The sequence below is a fragment of the Dermacentor albipictus genome, chromosome 8, assembly GCF_038994185.2.
Source record: "Dermacentor albipictus isolate Rhodes 1998 colony chromosome 8, USDA_Dalb.pri_finalv2, whole genome shotgun sequence".
Lineage (NCBI taxonomy): Eukaryota > Metazoa > Arthropoda > Arachnida > Ixodida > Ixodidae > Dermacentor > Dermacentor albipictus.
In genome coordinates this window covers 55,276,267-55,297,452 of record NC_091828.1, presented here as the reverse complement: position 1 = coordinate 55,297,452, position 21,186 = coordinate 55,276,267, and the positions used below count along the sequence as shown (strand labels likewise).

The 21,186-nt window shown below is 47.5% G+C and overlaps 1 protein-coding gene across 1 annotated transcript in view; it reads right to left on the bottom strand.

Annotated features, from left to right (window-relative positions):
- Positions 1 to 21,186, bottom strand: part of LOC135921730 (sodium-coupled monocarboxylate transporter 1-like) — a 157,432-nt gene that overhangs the window by 101,567 nt on the left and 34,679 nt on the right. The window contains exons 6-7 of the mRNA XM_065456027.2: positions 15,906 to 15,973; positions 5,548 to 5,705 (exon numbers count right to left, since the gene is read on the bottom strand). Coding sequence (XP_065312099.1) covers positions 5,548 to 5,705; positions 15,906 to 15,973 — 226 coding nt within the window. The remainder of the gene's footprint in view (positions 1 to 5,547; positions 5,706 to 15,905; positions 15,974 to 21,186) is intronic.

Below are 21,186 nucleotides of genomic sequence, written 5' to 3'. Positions count from 1 at the left end.
GCCTGCCGATTTCCTCCACATGTGTCAGTCTGGAGATGCCGCCTATGTTTGGCAGAGGCCGAAGAGGTGTGTTGCCTCCGCCGGAGGGCCTTGAAGGTCCAAACACCCAGAATCCGCTCAACCCCCAAGATCACCCTTTCCCCAGACACGGCTACGCCACGCGCGGCTACACGCGGGAGGATCCAACCCTCGTATACTCGGGTACTTGGTGTCGCAACACACCAAACGCCTGCTTACGCAGACGACCCTGCGGATCCTACCACTTGAAATTAAACGGCTGTCTGACGCGGGATACCTGGAAACTCGCGTGGTGTATGTGGCCGACGGCCTGTTCCAAAAAATGAAAATAGTGCGGCAATCTGAGAAGCAGGGTGTAGCAGGGAGGGGGGGTTCGGTTGTGCGCAAGACAATAGCCATTATATCGTATATCGACCAGGCTGCGCACACCCTGAAAAAGACTGAGAAACGCGTAGGCATTGATGTTATCTTTCCGGCTCCGTTAAAACTTTCAATCCTTTGCAGAAAATAAAATCGTGGAATAGCGTAAAGAAAGAAGTCATGCAAGATTCAATACCAAAACGTTTTGTCTCTTAAGACGAGGGTGTCGTTTATTGCGTGCCGTTGTCTTGCGGACGCGAATACATTAGACAGACTGGAGGGTGACTAAACACCCGACTAAAATAGCACAAGTATATCATCATCATCAGCAGCAACAGCAGCCTGGCTACGCCCACTGCTGGGTAAAGGCCCCTCCAATACATCTCCAACTACCCCGGTAATGCGCTAATTGTGGGCAAGCTGTCCCTGCACACTTTTTAATCTTATCCGCCCACCTAACTTTCAGCCGCCCCCTGGTACTCTTCCCTTCTCTTGGAATCCAGCCCGTAACCCTTAATGACAATCGGTTGCCTTCCCTCCTCATTACATGCCCTGGCCATGCCCATTCTTTTTCTTTATTTCAAGTAAGATGTCACTAACTCGCGTTTGTTCTGTCACCCAATATGCTCTCTTCTTATCTCCCATTAACGATACACCCATCATTCTTCTTTGCATAGCTTGTTGTGCCGTCCTCAATTTAAGTAGAACCCTTTTCGTAAGCCTCCAGCTTTCTGCCCCTTAGGTGAGTACTGGTAAGACACAGTTATACAGTTTTCTCTTTAGGGATAATGGCAACCTGCTGTTCATGGTCTAAGAATGCCTGCCAAACGCACCCCAGCCCATTCTTATTCTTCTGATTATTCAGTCGCATGATCCGGATGCGCGGTCACTACGTGCCATAAATAGATGTATCCCCTAACCACTTCCACTGCCTCACTAACTATCGTAAACCGCTGTTCTCTTCCGAGACTGTTAAACGTTACTTTAGTTTTCTGGAGATTAGTTTTTAGACCCACTCTTCTGCTTTGGCAGTCCAGGTCAGTGAGCACGCTTTGCAATTGCTCCCATGAGTTACTAAGCAAGGCGTAATCATCAGCGAATCGCAAGTTACTAAGGTATTGTCCATTAACTCGTATCCCCGATTCTTCCCAATCCAGGTCTCTGAATAGCTTCTGTAAACACACTATGAATAGCATTGGATAGATCGTATCTCTCTGCCTGACACCCTTTCTATTGGGATTTTCTTGCTTTTTTTAAAGAGGACTACGGTGGCTCTGGAGCCACTATAGAAATTTTTGAGTATTTTTACATACGGCTCGTATACGCTCTGACACCGTAATGCCAGCATGACTGCTGAGGTTTTGACTGAATCAATGCAAGCTATATATATAAGGGTTGGTTACATTAAGGGCTGCTTGATAGTGTGAATAGTGTTGACAGAACTCTGTTGACAATAGTGATTGATAATGTGATAGTGTTGACAGAACTCTAAGGTGTTTTTATTTCTATTTGCAATTACCTTAGCAAATGCTTTGTAGGCAACAGACAGTAAGCTGATTGGTGCGTAATTGTTGAACTCTATGGTGTCCCCTTTCTTATGGATTAAGACTATGTTGGCGTTCATCCGAGATTCCTGTACACTCGAGCTCATGAGGCATTGCAAATTAATCTGCATGGCCAGTTCTTTTAGAACAATCTGCCCACCATCCTTCAACAAATCTGCTGTTACCTGAAGCTCCCCAGCTGTCTTCCCCCTATGCGTAACTCCCAAGGCTTTCTTTACTTCGTGGAGCGTTACTTGCGAGATATCAAATTCCTGTAGACTATTTCCTCTGTCATTATCGTCGTGGGTGCCAAGGGTGCTGTATAAATCTCTATAGAACCCCTCAGCCACTTGAACTATTTTATCCATATTAGTAACCATATTGCCAGATTTGTCTCTTAAGGCATACATCTGATTGTTGCCTTTTCCTAGCTTCTTCTTCACTATATTTAGGCTTCCTCCATTCCTGAGTGCATGCTCAATTCTATCCATATATACTTCCTTGCGTCAGCTGTCTTACGCTTGTTGATAAACTTCGAGAGTTCCGCCAGTTCTATTCTAGCTGTAGGGTTAGACGCTTTCATACATTAGCATTTCTTGACCAGATCTTTCGTCTCGTGTCATAGCTTAGTGGCATCCTGTCTAATGGAGTTAGCACCGACTTCTATTGCACATTCCCTAATGATGCCCATAAGATTGTCGTTCATATCTTCAACACTAAGGTCCTCTGCCTGAGTTAAGGCCGCATACCTGTTCTGTAGCTTGATCCGGAATTCCTTTATTTTCCCTCTTACCGCTAACTCATTGATCGGCTTCTTATCTACCAGTTTATTCCGTTCCCTCCTCAAGTCTAGGCTAATTCGAGTTCTTACCATCCTATGGTTACTGCAGCGCACCATGCCGATCAAGTCCACATTTTCTATGAAGCCAGGGTGAGCGCAGAGTATAAAGTCTATTTCATTCCTAGTCTCGCCATTCCGGCTCCTCCACATCCACTTTCGGTTATCCCGCTTGCGGAAGAAATTATTCATGATCTGCAAATTATTCCGTTCTGCAAACTCTACTAATAACTCTCCCGCGCTATTCCTATAACCTGTGCCATATTTCCCCTTTGACTTGTATCCAGCCTGCTTCTTGCCTGCCCTGGCATTGAGGTCGCCCATCAGTATAGTGTGTATTTTGTTTTGACTTTACCAGTCGCCAATTCCATGCCTTCATAGAAGCTTTCGGCTTGCTGGTCATCATGACTGGATGTAGGCGCGTAGGCCTGTACGACCTTCAATTTGTACCTCTTATTAGTTTCCACAACAACACCTGCCACCCTCTCGTTAATGCTATAGAATTCCTGTATGTTACCAGCTCTATCCTTATTGATCAGGAATCCGACTCTTAGTTCTCGTCTCTACGCTAGGCCCCGGTAGCACAGGACGTGCCCGCTTTTTAGCACTGTATATGCTTCATTTGTCCTCCTAACGTCACTCAGCCCTATTATATCCCATTTAATGCCGGCTAATTGCTCCAATAGCACTGCTTCACTCGCTCACTAGATAACGTCTAGCGTTAAGCATTGCCAGGTAAAATTCCAATTGCGGCCTGTCCGGATCCAGATATTCCTAGCACCCTCTGCTGCGTCACAGATCTGACCACCACCGTGGTCAGTTGCTTCGAAGCTGCTGGGGACTGAGGGCTGGGATTTGATTGCTGTATTCATATAGGAGGTTGTGGCCAAGTACTGCACCAGGGTGGCCAATGCTCCTGTGGTAAGGGAGTGCGTTACCAGTTGTGGTCACCGGGATCAGGCCTCACGCCAGACCCCTTTATGCAATTTTATCAACACGCGGATTTTTTTTAAACCGGTGGGAAATGGCGCGACACCAGGATTCCAACCACGGTCCTCTTGCGCCCGAGGCGGATGCTCTAACTCTACGCCATCGATGAATATAAGTGACGGTAATGAGGGCCAGCTCAGCTTACACTGCCGTAAATGTGATAGGTCTACGCGTCATCGTACCAAGCTATGCGTACGGCAATTAAAAAGAAAGCGGTATTGTTTCTCGACACAAGCACCAGTGCTTCAGAGAACTTATCGAGGTGGTCAAGATTGCTCGTGCAGGAGATGGGTGTGTAACTATCCCATCACTGACACTGACCAAAAAGAACTAAGGTTCTTAGATGGTTTGTGATTAGGAGCTTGGTGATATCACCTCGTGCCACTCATACTGATTGTTGTTCTTTTCTTTTCTCCCTAATGTTCCTTTCCTGCCGGTCTTTTGCATGTAGGCATATGCATAGCATCTACAGTAGAATAACCAGCCGGAAGCCAGCGCTCTTTTCACTCGGTCTCTATCGTCGTCCCTTCCTTATGTTTCGCGCTGTTACATAATTTGCACTGAACCAACTGGCCCAGCAACCAAGCATTAAGCGGTGAAGTTTCCTCTACGCTTTTGAGGGCGTCACGGATAGTTACAGCTGTCAAGAGTGCCATACCCAGGGAGCTCCTGAGGGCACTGTGCACATGCCACGAGATGTAAAGGTCCGAACGAGTTTCTCGCATCGACTTTCCTCTCTGCCCCGCTCCTGCAATGTATATACACGCTCTGAACGATCCCCCGACGCGGCGTGCCGGACAAAAAACAGCAGCAGTAGCGCAAAAGTCATAGGAAGACACAAAGAAAGCTTCGCTTTAAAACGCCTGAACTTACCGCTGATTTATTAGGCAGTATTCGCCCGATTATAACACGCCCCCGAATGATACACGCGCCCACTTTCTATATTTCCAAAGTATAAAACTAACGTTCAAGTGACATTACCATTAATCAACAAAGCAGAAATCTAATACGCCTCTGATTTTTAGCAAATACAAAAATGGGCGAAGGTCGAATATGTCTTCCACAATGGCGGCCGGATTCCTAAAGTGAGCTTCACCGCAGTACATTTTACATATCTGCGGAAAAGCATTCGAATGTTGCGATGGCAGTTTTGGTTTCGTATCCGACTGCACCGCGCAGGCAATCTTAGGCCCAACTTGTTTGAAAAAAAATCACCGATGAGTATGATACTACCTAATGCGAAATTTGAGCTCAGTTAGATGCATATTTTCATTTCGCGATATACTGAGGCAAAACAAATTGAGAGATACATGCAGTAGGGTCGGCAATAGTCGTGAATCTGATCTGGTCTAGCGCGTCGGCTTTTACACATGACTCGTCGAAGATTCCAGTGTAATCGCTGGACTGTCAAACAATTGTCAAACAATTATCAAACTTAACAGTATCTTATTCTAACTAAACGGCTCCATGCTTTGGATTTAGAACTTTGTCCGCTTACGTAAAAGCTCCTATAAACTAAGAATAAATCATTGAACGTGGCTCTTTCGGAATAAATCGACACCGATAATTTAAGCAGCTGACCATTCTACGATACCGGTGCCACGCCAAGAGTTCTGGATCGCATTGCACGCACCCTGTGGGAGCGAGAGCTGCTCGAATGTTCGACAGGATCAGAAAACTTCCCTTTCCTATGAAAAAGATTTAGGCCTATTAAAGGTGCACAAATCTGACAATACTTTCTTCAGGTCAGGAGCGTACAAACCGAAATCAGGAGAATGACCGATGAAAAACTCTCACCTGAATATGTATTGCGTAACGTTGAAGTCATTCACAGGCCTCAGCGGTGGGCTGGCACTGGGTGAATCATAGACGACTTTTGTAATGATGATTATAGGTGTCAATGCCATTACCGCTGCTTGAACGCAGTCTGCCCAGACAACGCTGCGAAGTCCGCCCTTCAATGAGAAAACAACAACAGGCGCATAATACCTTTTTGTTAATGACATTACTTTCATCATCATCATCAGCTTGGTTACGCCCACTGCAGGGCAAAAGCCTCTCCCATACTTCTCCAACTACCCCGGTCATGTGCTAATTGTGGCCATGTTGTCCCTGCAAACTTCTTAATCTCATCAGCCTACCTAACTTTCTGCCGCCCCCTGCTACGCTTCCCTTCTCTTGGAATCCAGTTCGTAACCCTTAATGACCATCGGTTATCTTCCCTCCTCATTACATGTCCTACCCATGCCCATTTCGTTTTCTTGATTTCAACTAACATGTCATTAACTCGCATTTGTTCCCTCACCCAATCTACACCCTTCTGATCCCCCCACCTTAGCGTTACACCCATCATTCTTCTTCCCATAGTTCGTTGCGTCGTCCTCAGTTTAACTAGAACCCCTTTTGTAAGCCTCCAGGTTTTTGCCCCGCTTTTGCCCGTAAGTGAGTACTGGTAAGATATAGCTGTCAAACACTTTTCTTTTGAGGGATAATGGGAACATGCTGTTCATGATCTGAGAATCCCTGCCAAACGCACCCCAGCCCATTCTTCTGATTATTCCAGCCAGATTATCCGCGGTCTCTACCTACCCTAAGTAGATGTAGTCCCTTACCACTTCCAGTGCCTCACTACCTATAGTAAACTGATGTTCATTTCCGAGACCGTTAAAACATTATTTTAGGTTTCTGCAGATTAATTTTTAGACCCACCCTTCTGCTTTGCATCTCCAAGTCAGTGAGCATGCATTGCAATTGTTCCCCTGAATTACTAAGCAGGGCAATATCATCAGCGAATCGCAAGTTACTAAGGTATTCTCCATTAACACTTATCCCCAATTCTTCGCAATTCAGGTCTCTGAATACCTCATGTAAACACACTGTGAATAGCATTGGAGAGATCGTGTCTCTCTGCCTGACGCCTTTCTTTATGGGGATTTTGCTGCTTTCTTTATGTAGGACTACGGTGGCTGTGGAGCCACTATAGATATCTTTCGCTATGTTTGTATACGGCTCGTCTACACCCGATTCCGTAATGCCTTCATGACTGCTGACGTTTCGACTGAATTAAACGCTTTCGCGTAATCCATGAAAGCTATATATAAGGGTTGGTTATATTCCGCACATTTCTCTATCACCTGCTTGATAGTATTATTATGGTCTATTGTTGAGAAGCCTTTAAGAAATCCTGCCTGGTCCTTTCGTTGACAGAAGTCTAAGGTGTTCCCGATTCTATTTGCGACTGCGTTAGTAAATACTTTGTAGGCAACAGACAGTAAGCTGATCGGTCTAAAATTTTTCATGTCCTTGGCGTTCCCTTTTTTATAGATAAGGATTATTTTGGCATTTTCCACGATTCCGGTATGCTCGAGGTCATGAGGCATTGCGTATACAGGGTGGCCAGTTTATCGAGAACAATCTGCCCACAACTTTTCAACAAATCTGCTGTTACCTGATCCTCCCTTTGCATAGCTCCCAAGGCTTTCTTTACTCCTTCCGGCGTTACTTGTGGAATGTCAAATTCCTTTAGACTATTCTCTCTTTCATTATCGTCGTAGCTGCCACTGGTACTGTATAAATATCTATAGAACTCCTCAGCCACTTGAACTATCGCATCCATATTAGTAATGATATTGCCGGCTTGTTTCTTAACGCATACATGTGATTCTTGCTTATTCCTGGTTTCTTCTTCCCTGCTTTTAGGCTTCTTCCATTCTTGAGGGCGTGTTCATTTCTATCCATATTATACTTCCTTATGTCAGCTGTCTTACGCTTGTCGATTAACTTGGAATTTTCTGCCAGTTTTATTCTAGCTGTAGGGTTAGAGGCTGTCATACATAATCAGATCTTTCGTCTCCAGCGATAGCTTACTGGTACCCTGTCTAACGAAGTTACCGCCGACTTCTATTGCACACTCCTTAATGATGGCACACTCCTTAATGATGGCCATAATATTGTTACGTAGGAAGACGCACACGAAAAGCTATGTACAAGTATATTTACAAGAAATTACGCTGCGCTTGGCCAAGAGGCAACAGCCCGCGCTGGCTTCTAATCGTCGTCGTCGTCTTCACACTGCTCGCCTTTTCGTGATCGCACATATTGTTCCGTAGCACTACCCCCGGCTGCAAAAGCGCCGTCCCGGAGCGTCTAAAGATCGGACTCGGAAGCAGTGTAGTAGGCCTTGAGCCTACTGACATGCACGACATCACTTGATGCCAAAGGAGAGGACGAGGTTGAACCCACAGGAGCAATTTCGTAAGTCACAGGCGTCACCTGGCGCAGCACGCGGTAGGGCCCTGTGTATCGCGAAAGGAGCTTCTCTGAAAGTTCGACGTGACGTGAGGGTGACCACAGGAGCACGAGCGCACCAGGCGAAAACTGTACGTCACGATGGCGGGCGTTGTAATGACACTGCTGAGTGGCTTGTGAGGCCGTCAGTCGAGCACGGGCAAGCTGGCGTGCATGGTTGGCGAGGGCGATGGCGTCGCGCGCATACTCGCTTGTTGAGATCGCAGCAGGGGGAAGTGCCGTGTCTAGGGGCAAGGTAGTTTCGCGACCGTACAGAAGATAAAATGGAGAAAATCCGGCGGTGTCATGCCGGGAAGAATTGTACGCAAATGTTACGTAAGGAAGGGCAATGTCCCAGTCGTGGTGGTCTTTCGAAACGTACTTGTACAGCATATCGGTAAGAGTACGGTTTAATCGCTCTGTCAGGCCATTGGTTTGCGGATTGTATGAGGTAGTCAGTTTGCGTTGAATGGAGCAGGATCGCACAATGTCAGCAATAACTTTCGGGAGGAAGTTTCGACCACGGTCAGTAAGCAGCCGTCGCGGGGCGCCATGAAGCAAGATAATGTCACGCAAGAGAAAGTCCGCGACGTCAGTGGCGCAACTGGTAGGGAGAGCACGAGTGATAGCGTATCGGGTGGCGTAATCAGTCGCGACGGCTACCCATTATGTTCCCAGAGGATGACGTGGGAAAGGGACCGAGCATGTCTAATCCAACACGAAAGAACGGTTCTACAGGGACGGTGATCGGCTGGAGATGACCGGCAGGTAGCACCTGAGGTGTTTTCTGTCGCTGGCAGGGATCACAGGCAGCAACATAGCATCGAACGGAGCGGGCGAGACCAGGCCAATAGAAGCGCCGGCGGACGCGGTCGTACGTGCGGGTTACCCGAAGATGTCCTGCAGTGGGTGCGTCATGCATGTCAAAGAACACAGTCTGTCGTAGCTGTTTTGGCACGACAAGAAGAAGATCAGAGCCGTCAGCGAGGAAGTTCCTTCGATAAAGAATGCCGCCTTGGAGGACATATCGGCGAACGGATGCGTCGGTAGGTGTTGAGCGCAGACGCTCGATAAGTGCTCGCAGCGATAGGTCTCGGTACTGCTGAGCGGCGATGTTAGCGAAGGCAGACACAGAGAAAATGCCGTTGGCGCTACTACTGTCGGCGTTGTCAGGCTCGTCGACCGGGTAGCGAGACAGGCAGTCAGCGTCCTCGTGTAGTTGGCCAGATTTATAGGTGACAGTATACGAATATTCTTGGAGGCGTAAGGCCCAGCGACCAAGTCTTCCTGTAGGATCTTTCAGTGAGCATAACCAGCAAAGCGCGTGATGGTCTGTGACAACGGAAAAGGGTCGGTCCTATAAGTATGGGCGGAACTTCGCAACCACCCAAACTAGGGCCAGACACTCACGCTCAGTGATGGAATAGTTGCGCTCCGCGGGTGAGAGGAGCCTGCTGGCGTAAGCGATAGCACGGTCGTGGCCACGCTGGCCTTGTGCCAGTACTGCGCCACTTCCGTGACCGCTGGCATCAGTATGGACTTCGGTAGGCGCAGAAGGATCGAAATGGGCCAGAACGGGAGGCGTTGTGAGAATGTCGATTAGATGTGAGAATGCAGAGGCCTCGTTATCGCCCCACTGGAAAGGGGCGCCTTTTTTTCAAAAGCTCGGTTAGTGGTTGTGCTATGGCGGCGAAATTTCTCACGAAACGGTGGAAGTACGAACAAAGGCCGATGAAGCTGCGCACATCCTTGACACACTTTGGAACAGGGAAGTGCGCAACAGCATGGATCTTGCCTGGGTCCGGTTGCACCCCGTTCGCGTCAACGAGATGTCCAAGGACGGTAATCTGGCGACGGCCGAATTGACACTTCGATGCGTTGAGTTGCAAACCGGCTCGACGAAAAACGTCCAGGACTGCTGAGAGGCGCTCGAGGTGCGTAGCAAACGTTGGGGAGAATATGATAACGTCATCGAAGTAGCACAGGCACGTGGACCATTTGAAACCGTGAAGAAGGGAGTCCATCATGCGTTCAAAAGTGGCAGGGGCGTTACATAGACCGAACGGCATCACTTTGAATTGCTAAAGACCGTCGGGTGTTACAAAAGCAGTCTTCTCGCGGTCGAGATCGTCCACGGCAATCTGCCAGTAGCCGGAACGAAGGTCAATAGAGGAGAAATAACGAGCACCGGGAAGGCAGTCAAGGGCGTCATCAATCCGAGGTAGGGGATACACGTCCTTTTTGGTAACCCTGTTAAGGTGCCGATAGTCCACGCAAAAGCGCCATGAGCCATCCGTCTTTTTGACCAGTACAACAGGTGACGCCCATGGACTATATGATGGTTCAGTAATCTTCTTGGCAAGCATTTTGCGAACTTCTGCGTGAATAACTTGACGCTCAGCTGGTGACACTCGATACGGGCGGCGATGAATAGGAGGGGCATCGACGGTATTAATGCGATGTTTGACAGCTGTAGTTTGGGCCAAAAGACGATCGTTAAAGTCAAAAATATCGTGGTAGGAAAACAGAACGCGGTAGAGTTCACGAGCGTGCTCGGACGGCAAGTCGGGCGCAATCATTTTCTGTAAGTCAGCGATGGTACAATTTGCCGACTGCGATGGTAGAGGAGTATCGGATGAAGTATCGTCTACTGCAATAGATGCTACTGAGTGATCCTCGAATGCGCAGAGCTGGGCCAGAGACATCCCGTGTGGCAGCACTTGTGTCGTCAAGCCAAAGTTGACCACTGGCAGGCAGACGCAATTCGCCGTAATGGATAAAACTGTATGAGGTACTGTGATGCCGTGTGTAAGAAGGACGTCTTGCATAGGAGCCGCGATGTAGTGACCGTCGGGGACTGGTGGGGAAGACTCTAGGTCAACGTAGGTCAGTGCCGAAGGTGGCAAGCGAACGAAGTCGACGGAACTGAGGCGACTGGGGTGTGGTTCAGCGGGATCCAGAACAGGCAGGTCAAGGCGGAGAGTACTGGCGGAACAATCGATGAGCGCAGAATGTGCGGAGAGGAAGTCTAAGCCGAGGATGATGTCATGGGGACAGTGGGCGATGACTGTGAATAGCACGATTGCTGAGCGATCGGCGAAGGAGGCGCGGGCGGTACACATACCAGTTACGGGGGCTGTTCCGCCATTGGCGACACGGACAACAGGCGTCGTGGCGGGCGTGATAATTTTCTTAAGCCGGTTACGAAGGTCAGCGCTCATTACGGACAAATGCGCCCCAGTGTCTATGAATGCAGACACAGAAGCACCGTCGACTTGCAAGTCAAGAAGGTTCAGATGAGTGGGCAACGTCAGTAGAGGATTTGGCGGCATAGGGAGCAATGCAGCGTCACCTCGAGGCGCTGCATCGTCTAGTTTTCCGGCTGGGAGCGGCGTGCGAAGGGAGTCGGCGAATAGGAGCGACGGGGCTGGGGAGAGCGAGATTGTCGTTGTTGGGGCGAAGGCGAACGAGAATAGGAGCGGTTCGGTGCAGGAGAATTAGCGGCGGCGTTAACGGAGCGTGCGGCATAGGGACGAGAAGGGCCACCTGGAGGGCGAGAGTAGGCAGTAAAAGTAGACCGGGTCGGGGAATTCCAGCGACTGCGACAGTACCGAGAAACGTGCCCGATTCAATGGCAGTGGAAACAAATGGGCTTGTCGTCAGCAGTGCGCCATTGAGATGGGTTGTGGAAAGGTGGAAGGTAAGAAGATGCGGGACGGAGCGGAATCGAAGAAGCCGGGCGAGTATCAGGACGATTGGCCGAGCAGATGGTGTGGAGACCCATGTTTTCGAACTCTTGGCGGACAACTGGCTGGAGCAGTGAGACCGTGACTGCAGATGTGTTGGCGGGACTGGAGTCGAAGGCAGCCAGATAGGCGGCATCGATCTCACGCCGGACGATCCTGGTAACATCGGCAGTGTTGTTGGGACGAGGAGTGTCGGCACAGGAAGATATCGCTGGGGTGTTGGGCAGACGGACAGACTACTCGTCAATACGTCGGCTTTTAGCGAGTTCCAGGCGGCGGCACTCTTTTATAACAGGATCCGCCGTAGCTACGTTGTTGCAAACGAGCAAGTTGAAGGCGTCATCGGCAATGCCTTTGAGGATGTGGGCAACCTTGTCTGACTCAGCCATGTGGGTGTCAACCTTGCGGCACAGAGCCAAGACGTCCTGAATGTACGTGACATAGGGCTCTGTTGGCGTCTGCACACGGCCGGAAAGCGCCTTCTGCGCGGCAAGTTGGTGACCGTAGGGGTTGCTGAACAAGTCTCGAAGCTGTGTTTTAAGTGAATCCCAACTGGTGAGCTCATCTTCGTGCGTACGATACCAAACTTTAGGTGTGCCACCGAGGTAAAAGACTACGTTGGCGAGCATAATGGTAGGGTCCCACCGGTTATTGCGGCTGACGTGTTCATACAGGCTGATCCAGTCATCGACGTCTTCCCCATCTTTGCCCGAGAATAGGCCAGGACCACGGGGAGCGGGGAGAGTGATGTAGGTCGTCGAAGTGGCAGCGGGTGTCGGAGCCGGGGGAGTCCGGTTGTCGTCGCCGGGAGCCATGAAGGAAGGCTCGACGTACCGTCCACTGCGAAGCTCCGTGACGAGGTACAGGGATCGTCCACCTCCACCAGATATGTTACGCAGGAAGACGCAGACGAAAAGCTATGTACAAGTATATTTAGAAGAAATTACGCTGCGCTTCGCCAAGAGGCAACAGCCCGAGCTAGCTTGTAATCGTCGTCGTCGTCTTCACACTGCTCGCCTTTTCGTGATCGCACATATTGTTCCGTAGCAATATTGCCATTTAATTCTTCAACACTAAGGTGCTCTTCCTGAGTTAAAGCCGAATATCTGTTCTGTAGCTTGATCAGGAATTCTTCTCTTTTTCCTCTTAATGCTAACTCATTGATCGGCTTCTGATGTACCAGTTTTCTCCTTTCCCTCCTCAAGTCTTGGGTAATTCGAGCTTTTACCATCCTATGGTCACTGCAGCGCACCTTGCCGAGCACGTCCACATCTTTTATGATGCCAGGGCTAGCGCAAAGTAGGAAGTCTATTTCGTTTCTAGCGTCGCCCCATTCGGGCTCCTCCACGTCTACTTTCGGGTATCCCGCTTGCGGAAAAAGGTACTCATTATCCGCATATTATTCCGTTCTGCAAACTCTACTAATAACTCTCCCCTGCTATTCCTAGAACATATACCATATTCCCCCACTGACTTGTCTCCTGCCTGCTTCTTAAAAAAAATTATGGGGTTTTATGTGCCAAAACCACTTTCTGATTATGAGGCACGCCGTAGTGGAGGACTCCGGAAATTTCGACCACCTGGGGTTCTTTAACGTGCACCTAAATCTAAGTACACGGGTGTTTTCGCATTTCGCCCCCATCGAAATGCGGCCGCCTTGGCCGGGATTCGATCCCGCGACCTCGTGCTCAGCAGCCTAACACCATAGCCACTGAGAAACCACGGCGGGTTGCCTGCTTCTTGCCTACCCTGGCATTGAAGTCGCACATCAGTATGGTGTAGTTATGACTTTACCGATCACGGATACCACGTCTTCATAGAAGCTTTCGACTTCCTGGTCATCATTACTGGATGTAGGGGCGTAGGCCTGTAAGACCTTGCATTTTTACCTCTTATTCACGTAGAGCATCCGCCTCGCATGCAAGAGGACTATGTTTCGAATCCCGGTGCCGCGCAATTTTCCATCGGAATAAAAAATCGGCGTGTTGACAAAATTGCATAAGAAGGCCTGAGTGCAGACTGATCCCGGTTACTAGAACCGATAATGCACTCCCTCACCAGAGCAGGATTGGCCACAACACCCTATATGAATACAACAATCAAACCCCGGCCCTCAGTCCTCAGCAACTGCGAAGCAGCCGACCACCGCGGCGGTCAGACCTGTGATGTAGGAGAGGGTGCTAAGAAGCTCTGGGTCCGGACAGGCCGCCATTGGAATCTGAACGTCATTGCCTTGACTGAGCATCTTTAAATTACCAAAATATGTGCTGCGCTCTCCGTGCCTCCGTCAAAATACCACTGAAGTCATTCTGGCACAGAATTCCATTATCATCACCCCATTATCGTCACGCTGTCATCGTCATCGCGCTTTCGCTGTTTCATTGAAGGCATTCCTTCTTCGTCACTGCGTCATAATCTTACCGTCGCCTTCATGCTGTCATGGGTATGGCTCACCCTGGTGAGCTATTGTAACAGAGAAGTATGCCGATCTCAAAGACAGTGCGTGTTTTGTATGCGCCTCGTTAGCTCGTATGGTGGCCCTGCTGCTCCCCAACACCCAGCATGACCTTCAGAGGACTGCTCCAGAGTATATTCCAGTCGAAACCTGACGCACCGCTAGTGAAGACTCGTAAACGCCTAACTCCGGGCGCCACATACTCATACGATGTAAAGCAGCGCATGTTGTTTGGGTGGGAAGTAGTAGAAGGCAGAAACTATGCAAAGATCATAGACGATATTGTCAGCGCAGGCGAATAGCCCCAAACGAACGAACCAGCAAGGAACAGTATCCCCCTCACCCCCCCCCCCGCCTTGCCGGCCATCACCACAACTTGGCTGCGAGAGACCGCGCGCCCTTTCCCTCAATGCCTTCCCGGAGTTCCTTCGTGGTAGCCGTAGACAGTGAACGCGTCCACTTGCACTGATTGATATATCGCCACCGACATCACCAGCGTTGAAGAGAAAGCTCGCCTGCTCTGTATATATCGTGGTCAAGAGCCCGCTATGGATTCTTGTCTGTGGCGTCGTACATGGTGGGCTCGCTACCGCCGGCCCGCCAGCAAGAAGTGTGACGAACGAACTAGAGACCACCTCCACTCTTCCGCACTCCGACTTGCTTGCCCGAGAGCACGCACATCGGAGCGGGGGGGGGGGGGGGTGACTAAAGAAGTTTAATAATCCTGCATAACTTCTGGTATATATCATTGATAAGCAATTTGCATAACTACACAAGGCACCACGTATAGCATAACGATAAGCTAACCAAAGCATATCCGTAAGTGAAACAGCAAGCATAAACACAGGCTAAATCATAAAGCATAACCATAAGGTAAACCGTAAGCATATCCGCACCTTTAACCATAACCATATCCATAAGTTAAACCGTAAGCTTATCCATAGGCTAAATCATAAAGCATAACCATAAGCTAAGCCGTAAGCATAACCATAGTCTAAATCATAAAGCATAACCATAAGCTAAATTATAAACTTCACCGAACCCTGTCGCTTCGAGTTATCCAGGCTTAACCTTAGCTAAGCCCCGGCCAATTTTTCGATTTAAAAGGCTCGAAATACAAAATACCTATTCAGTTTGCGACGTATGTTTCGAGCGCGAAATTGAAACGAAGCAGTAGCGAGCAGAAGCGAAGTCATGTCTGCTTCTCAGAAATCTTCAATCTTGCTCCATCCTCGAGATATCCGCATTCAAAGTCTGCTAAAAACGCAAACGTTAACGTCACAACTAAGATCATCCCGAAATGGTAGAGAGGAACGTTTGCGAAACTGTGAGCTGGAAGTGGTGACCATTTTAGTATTTCTTTTAAGCGAACAAAATTTCACTACTGCACAGCTTTAATGTGGCAATGAAACATGTGCCTTAGAATAAATATTTGCAAAAAAATATTTAGCACATCTGTTGACACGGCTGCTGGTGTTCATTAAGACTCTCCATATTACAACTTGCTTTGCAAGTAACATCCGCCTCTACCATAAGGGCTTCTGAAAAGGCGGTGGAACGATGGCACAGACAATAGTTTGTTATATATCTGCTCGAACTAAATCAATTCATGTGGTATAGCAAATATCATGCGTGCTAATTACAAAGATCAATAAAAATGTCATTACCAGAGCTGTATAAATAGTTCCAGCCAGACCAATGGCAATATTGCAGTACAGCACTGGCACGGAAAACACTGAAAGGGTAAGGGAAATATTAGCTGTGAATAAGGATGACAGGTCCAGAACAGAAAAAGTTGGCACGTCTCATTCCAACACACCCGCAAAATGTTATAATACTCTATAAAGAAAGGGACCTTCAGACTTACAAGGTATGCCTTGCGCATGCGGCATACACAAGATATAAGGAAGGTGTAGGCTTTATGACATAGACCAGCTCGAGGTCATTGAGATGTTCATAATTTCAATTGCAGTTTCATTGACATTGTAATAAGGCTTCCAAAACAGTGTGTCAAAAATAATGACATGCCTAACAAGCAAATTGTACGTCACACTTTTATCATCTAGTCATCAATGAGGATTGCCCCCCTTGTTCAAAAACGAGTCGCAAAAAGTGATAAAAGAACTCTAAAGGGGAGGTACGAAACCACATCTGCTAAAGCCCATCTTGGAGAAACTTTAAACATTCTGAGGAATCCTTCCTGCTTCTTCAACATAGAAGTACTGTATTTCATGTCTTCGATTACTCTTGCAAAGATGTGACATTTTTGTTTTCAAATTGCGTCATCGAGTTCTTTGCGTTGTAGAATTTCTGACCGATACTCAGATTTTCTTTCAGGTCGTTCTCTCATTCGTTAGTGTAGAATGAAAGGCGATTTTTTAAATGAAAATAAAAGAGACGTAGTCAACTAATAATGGTGACGGCTACACGTTTTCACATGTCCGAAACAACAATATAAAAAAACATATGTAAAAATATGAAAGGAAACCTCGTCGCAGGGTCAGAAATCCACAGCACACAGTCCTATACACCCATGAATATGTCTATGTTATAAGCAGATCAACCTATGCGTGCATGTCTTTACGCTTTGATGGTAGATTTTCCGGACTTTTTCCAAATCAACTGACAACCAGCCGGACACACTGCGTCAACATTGTGCTTGCGAAAAAGGAGCTGCAGCTTTCGATACTGTAACCACAAAAGTCATTCATAACCAGCCCGGTTTCGCATGCTTGAATGCTTCGCGTATGGTATATTTTACTGTGACAATGGAGGTTATCGCTAAGATTCGTACTGTGACAATAGAGGTTATACACGGTAACCTTTGTGCAAAGAGTGCACAACCTTTATTATAATAGACGCGCCTCTCTGAAGTTAAGCCACAGAAACGTGCGCATGCGCGTTGCGCACACTGATTGTAGCCGTCATTGATAGATGTTGAATTGGTGCCGCCAAATGAAAAAAAGAAGTATTTGCAAGCACATGCCGTCGTTTCATTTTTCTTTACCAGAAAGGCCTGAATCTATCAGACTATCCTATAAATGTTAGAAGACGCCAGCTCACATGGCAGAGAAAGTCGGTTTCTAGGTTGTTCAAACAAGGACGCTTGGACACAAAGGACGACCCACGTTGCAGCCAACCCCAGTGGAATTCAGCGCGCCACAAAACTTGACAGATGTGCGAAATCATGTGGTCGTCGATCGCCAGCTCACCATCTGGAGAATCACGCAGCTGACGGGAATATCCAAAAGCACAGCACAGCGCAAACGTACCAAAGAATTTGATGGGCGTATAAGATTTCTGCGAGACGTACCCTCAGATAGCCAACTCATGAGCCAAAAAGCGCATGAGGTGCGCAATGTCCAGAGACAACATTCAGTCGTCAAGGGAGATTTTGGCAACGTCATCGCGCGTTGCGAGACCATACATGAAATATGAGTCACCGCTTCTGATGAAGTGTGGGGTTTTATGGCGCAAGGGCCAGATATGACCAAAGAGTGCCATACACATAGTGATCGATTTGCAATGAATTGTTCGTGAAGTGAAGAAATGTACTTCGAATGGTGGATGGGGCATGGCTGTAAATAGGCCTAAAATCAGTCGCTCTGGATTGCGTAAAATAAATAAGTATTAAAACAATGACGATGACCAGAGATGTGAACTATGGAACTGTCATGTTACACGCGGATGATGAAACAAAACATGTAGTGAACGCAGCACAGATGTCTCACCAGGGCCCTTGAATGCAAGGGCCTGGAGACACGTGCTATGCTAATGTAACAAACGCAGCAGCAGCCTCTGCTGAGAAGCCGTACTACGTAACACTTGGTCGGATATTGTGCAATGTTTGAATGTTATTTAAATAATTTAAAACTGATGTGGTGTTGAATAACGGGCTCGAGCCGAGAAATTGTGCTGGATGTAATGGGATATGGTGTTGATACGCCAAGGGAAAGTGCTTTTTTCTCTCGCGTTCTGTTTCCCTACATTCCACGAGGACGTGGATGACCGTCAGTCTTTTACCACATCTACCACATGTAGGAGGTTCCTCACCAGTCAGCAAGAAGTTGTGTGTACTGTATGTGTGCCCTATTCTTAGTCGACAGACCGCGACATCAGTCTCTGGTAATTTTGCTATAGATGGGGAGGTGCCTAAATGTGGCTTGATTAAGTGAAGTTTATTCGAGGTTTGCGAGTCCCACAAGTGTTACCAATAATCTCTTAATTTTTTGCAAATAAAAGGTCTTAAATATATGGCGGGGACACCTATGGAACAGTTCAAATCTTTTCTTGCTGTGGATGTGGCAATTTCGTCAGCGAGCACATTACCGTAACTCAATGCCCCTGTGCCCTGGCACCCAGCATGTAATGAGACGTTGATTACATACATAGACAGCGCACAACAGCGTATAAAGGCCATTTATTACAGGGTTCTTGTGCTTTTTAAGCGATACTAACGCCTTAACAACGCTCAGAGAATCGGTATATATAATTGACCTTCCTAGTTTTTATTGTTTTATGTGTTTCACAGCTGATAATAATGTATAGGCCTCAGCCGTAAAGATACTTGTCTGCGCATGCAAGATGCCAGAGTCGGAGAAGGACGGACCAACTGCTGCATAAGAGAAGAGACGCCGGCTTGGTACTTATATGCATCGCTGTAATACTCCGGGCAGCAATACTTCGACCGAAGTTCAAGGAAGTGCATTCGAATGTGCATCTCAGAAGCATGCTTACTGACTTCAATAAACGACATGTCACATTCCGGGAGCTGCCACTGCCACGGCGGAGACAGCTTCGCTGGAAGCATATGATGGTGTTCTACAAGTGGGACAGGCATTTCTTCACTAAGATTCCTTATACGGAGCGAGAAGGGCTGCCTGACTGTAGGCCGATTATTAAAAAGTGTGGCACAGGAAACATCATTTACAATTGTGTAAGAACGGTGTTCAGGATTCGAGTTTACTTTGAGGTAATATGTAAAGCTGGAATATGACCTCTGTAGATGGAGTGACCGCTCGTTTGATTCTACATAGAGACTTTCTACAGGGCTTGTCCTGAAAGCACCGGTCGCTAGGCGGATACCTAGGTGGTGCACAGGGTCTAGGATTTTTAGCGCGCTTGGTGTTGCAGAATGATAGATTATAGCACCATAGTCAGGACGAGAACGGACAAGGCTCCTGTACAAGTTCAGGAGACATTTTCGATCACTTCACCATGTTGTGCGAGACAGAATGTTTAGAATATTCATCGTTTTCAAACATGTTGCCTTCAAATATTTGAGATGGGGGATGAAAGTAAGCTTGGAATCTAGAATTATTCCCAGGAATTTGTGTTCACTGCTCACAGATAGTTGCTCTCGATTGATGGTGCGTTTCGGCACTAGTGTTATGCCTCTTCTGCTTGAAAAGAGTATACACGTACTTTTGCGGCAATTTATTTTAAAGCCATTTGCATCCGCCCATTTAGATAATTTGTTTAATGTGATCTGTATCTGTCGCTCGCAGATCGCAATGTTACACGATTTAAAACCTCTCTGTATGTCGTCGACATATACAGAAGAAAACATTGTGCGTGGTTTGACTGTATACAGGGAGTTCATCATTACAATAAACAGTGTGCAACTAAGCATACCCCCTTGCGGCACCCCAGTCTCCTGAGTGAATGTTCTAGATAAAGCGTTGCCCACTCTCACACGAAACCTACGGTTGGATAAGTAGCTTTTGATTGTGTTTAACATATTTCCTCGGACCCCCATCGCGGAAAGATCTCGCAAAATCCCGAAGCGCCATGTCGTATCGTATGCTTTCTCTAAATCCAAGAATACCGAGAGTAAGAACTGCTTATGTATAAACGCATATCTGATGTTCGCCTCGATGCGGACGAGGTGGTCTATTGTCGACATACCTTCTCGGAACCCACACTGGAATGGGTCTAGTGTTTTTCTATTTTCTAGAAAAGAGAATAAGCGCCGGTTAATCATTTTTTCATACAGCTTGTACATACAGCTTGTTAGCGCTATTGGCCTGTAGCTGCTGGCTAAGGATGGGTCTTTGCCTTGTTTAAGTATCGGGATGACTATGGCTTCTTTCCACGAGGATAGAATATACCCAGCCGCCCACATGGCATTGAAAATAGATAGGAGCGTTTTCAGTGCTTCAGGGTGTAGGTATCTAATCATTTCATACATAATGCAGTCGCCGCCTGGCGCCGAGGTTTTGCAACAAGCCAGAGACGCCTTTAGTTCAGCTAAGTTAAATGGACGGTTGTAAGCTTCATTCGAGGAGTCTTTGTCATTAAGAGGCTGTCTCTCTGCACGTTTATTTAACCTCAGGAAAGATTCTGTATAGTGCGATGTACTTGAAACATATTCAAAATGTTCACCTAGACAATCCGCCTGAGCCTCCAGGCTATCACCGTGGGTGCTTACCAAGGGTAGAGGATGCGCCTGCCGGCCTATTAGTTTATTCACTCTTGTCCAGACTTTCGTCTCGTCCGTGTAGGAATTTATGCCAGAGATGTATTTCTCCCAGCTCTCCCTTTTAGCACGTCGACGTGTTCTTGTACCCTGAGCCTTTATTTGTTTAAAATTAATCAAGTTTTCGGCGGTTGGAAAGTCGCGAAGTCGTCCCCAGGCTTTGTTTTGGTTTTTCCGTTCTTTTTTTACATTCTTCGTTCCACCATGGGATACGGCGCTTATTCGACATTCCATCAGTTTCACGAATGCATTTTCTCGCAGCCTCAATTATAAGGCATGTAATATACGCCACAGCATCGTCTATATTGAAAGAATCGATTTCATCCCGGATTGTATATGTTAGTTCGCGGAAAAGTTCTCTGTTAGCCGACTCGATCTTCCACCGGGGAGCATGTGGCAAGGATTCATCTCGTTTGGTCAAGTTTATATAACTGGGAAGTGGTCACTTCCAAAGGGATTCTTCAAAACGG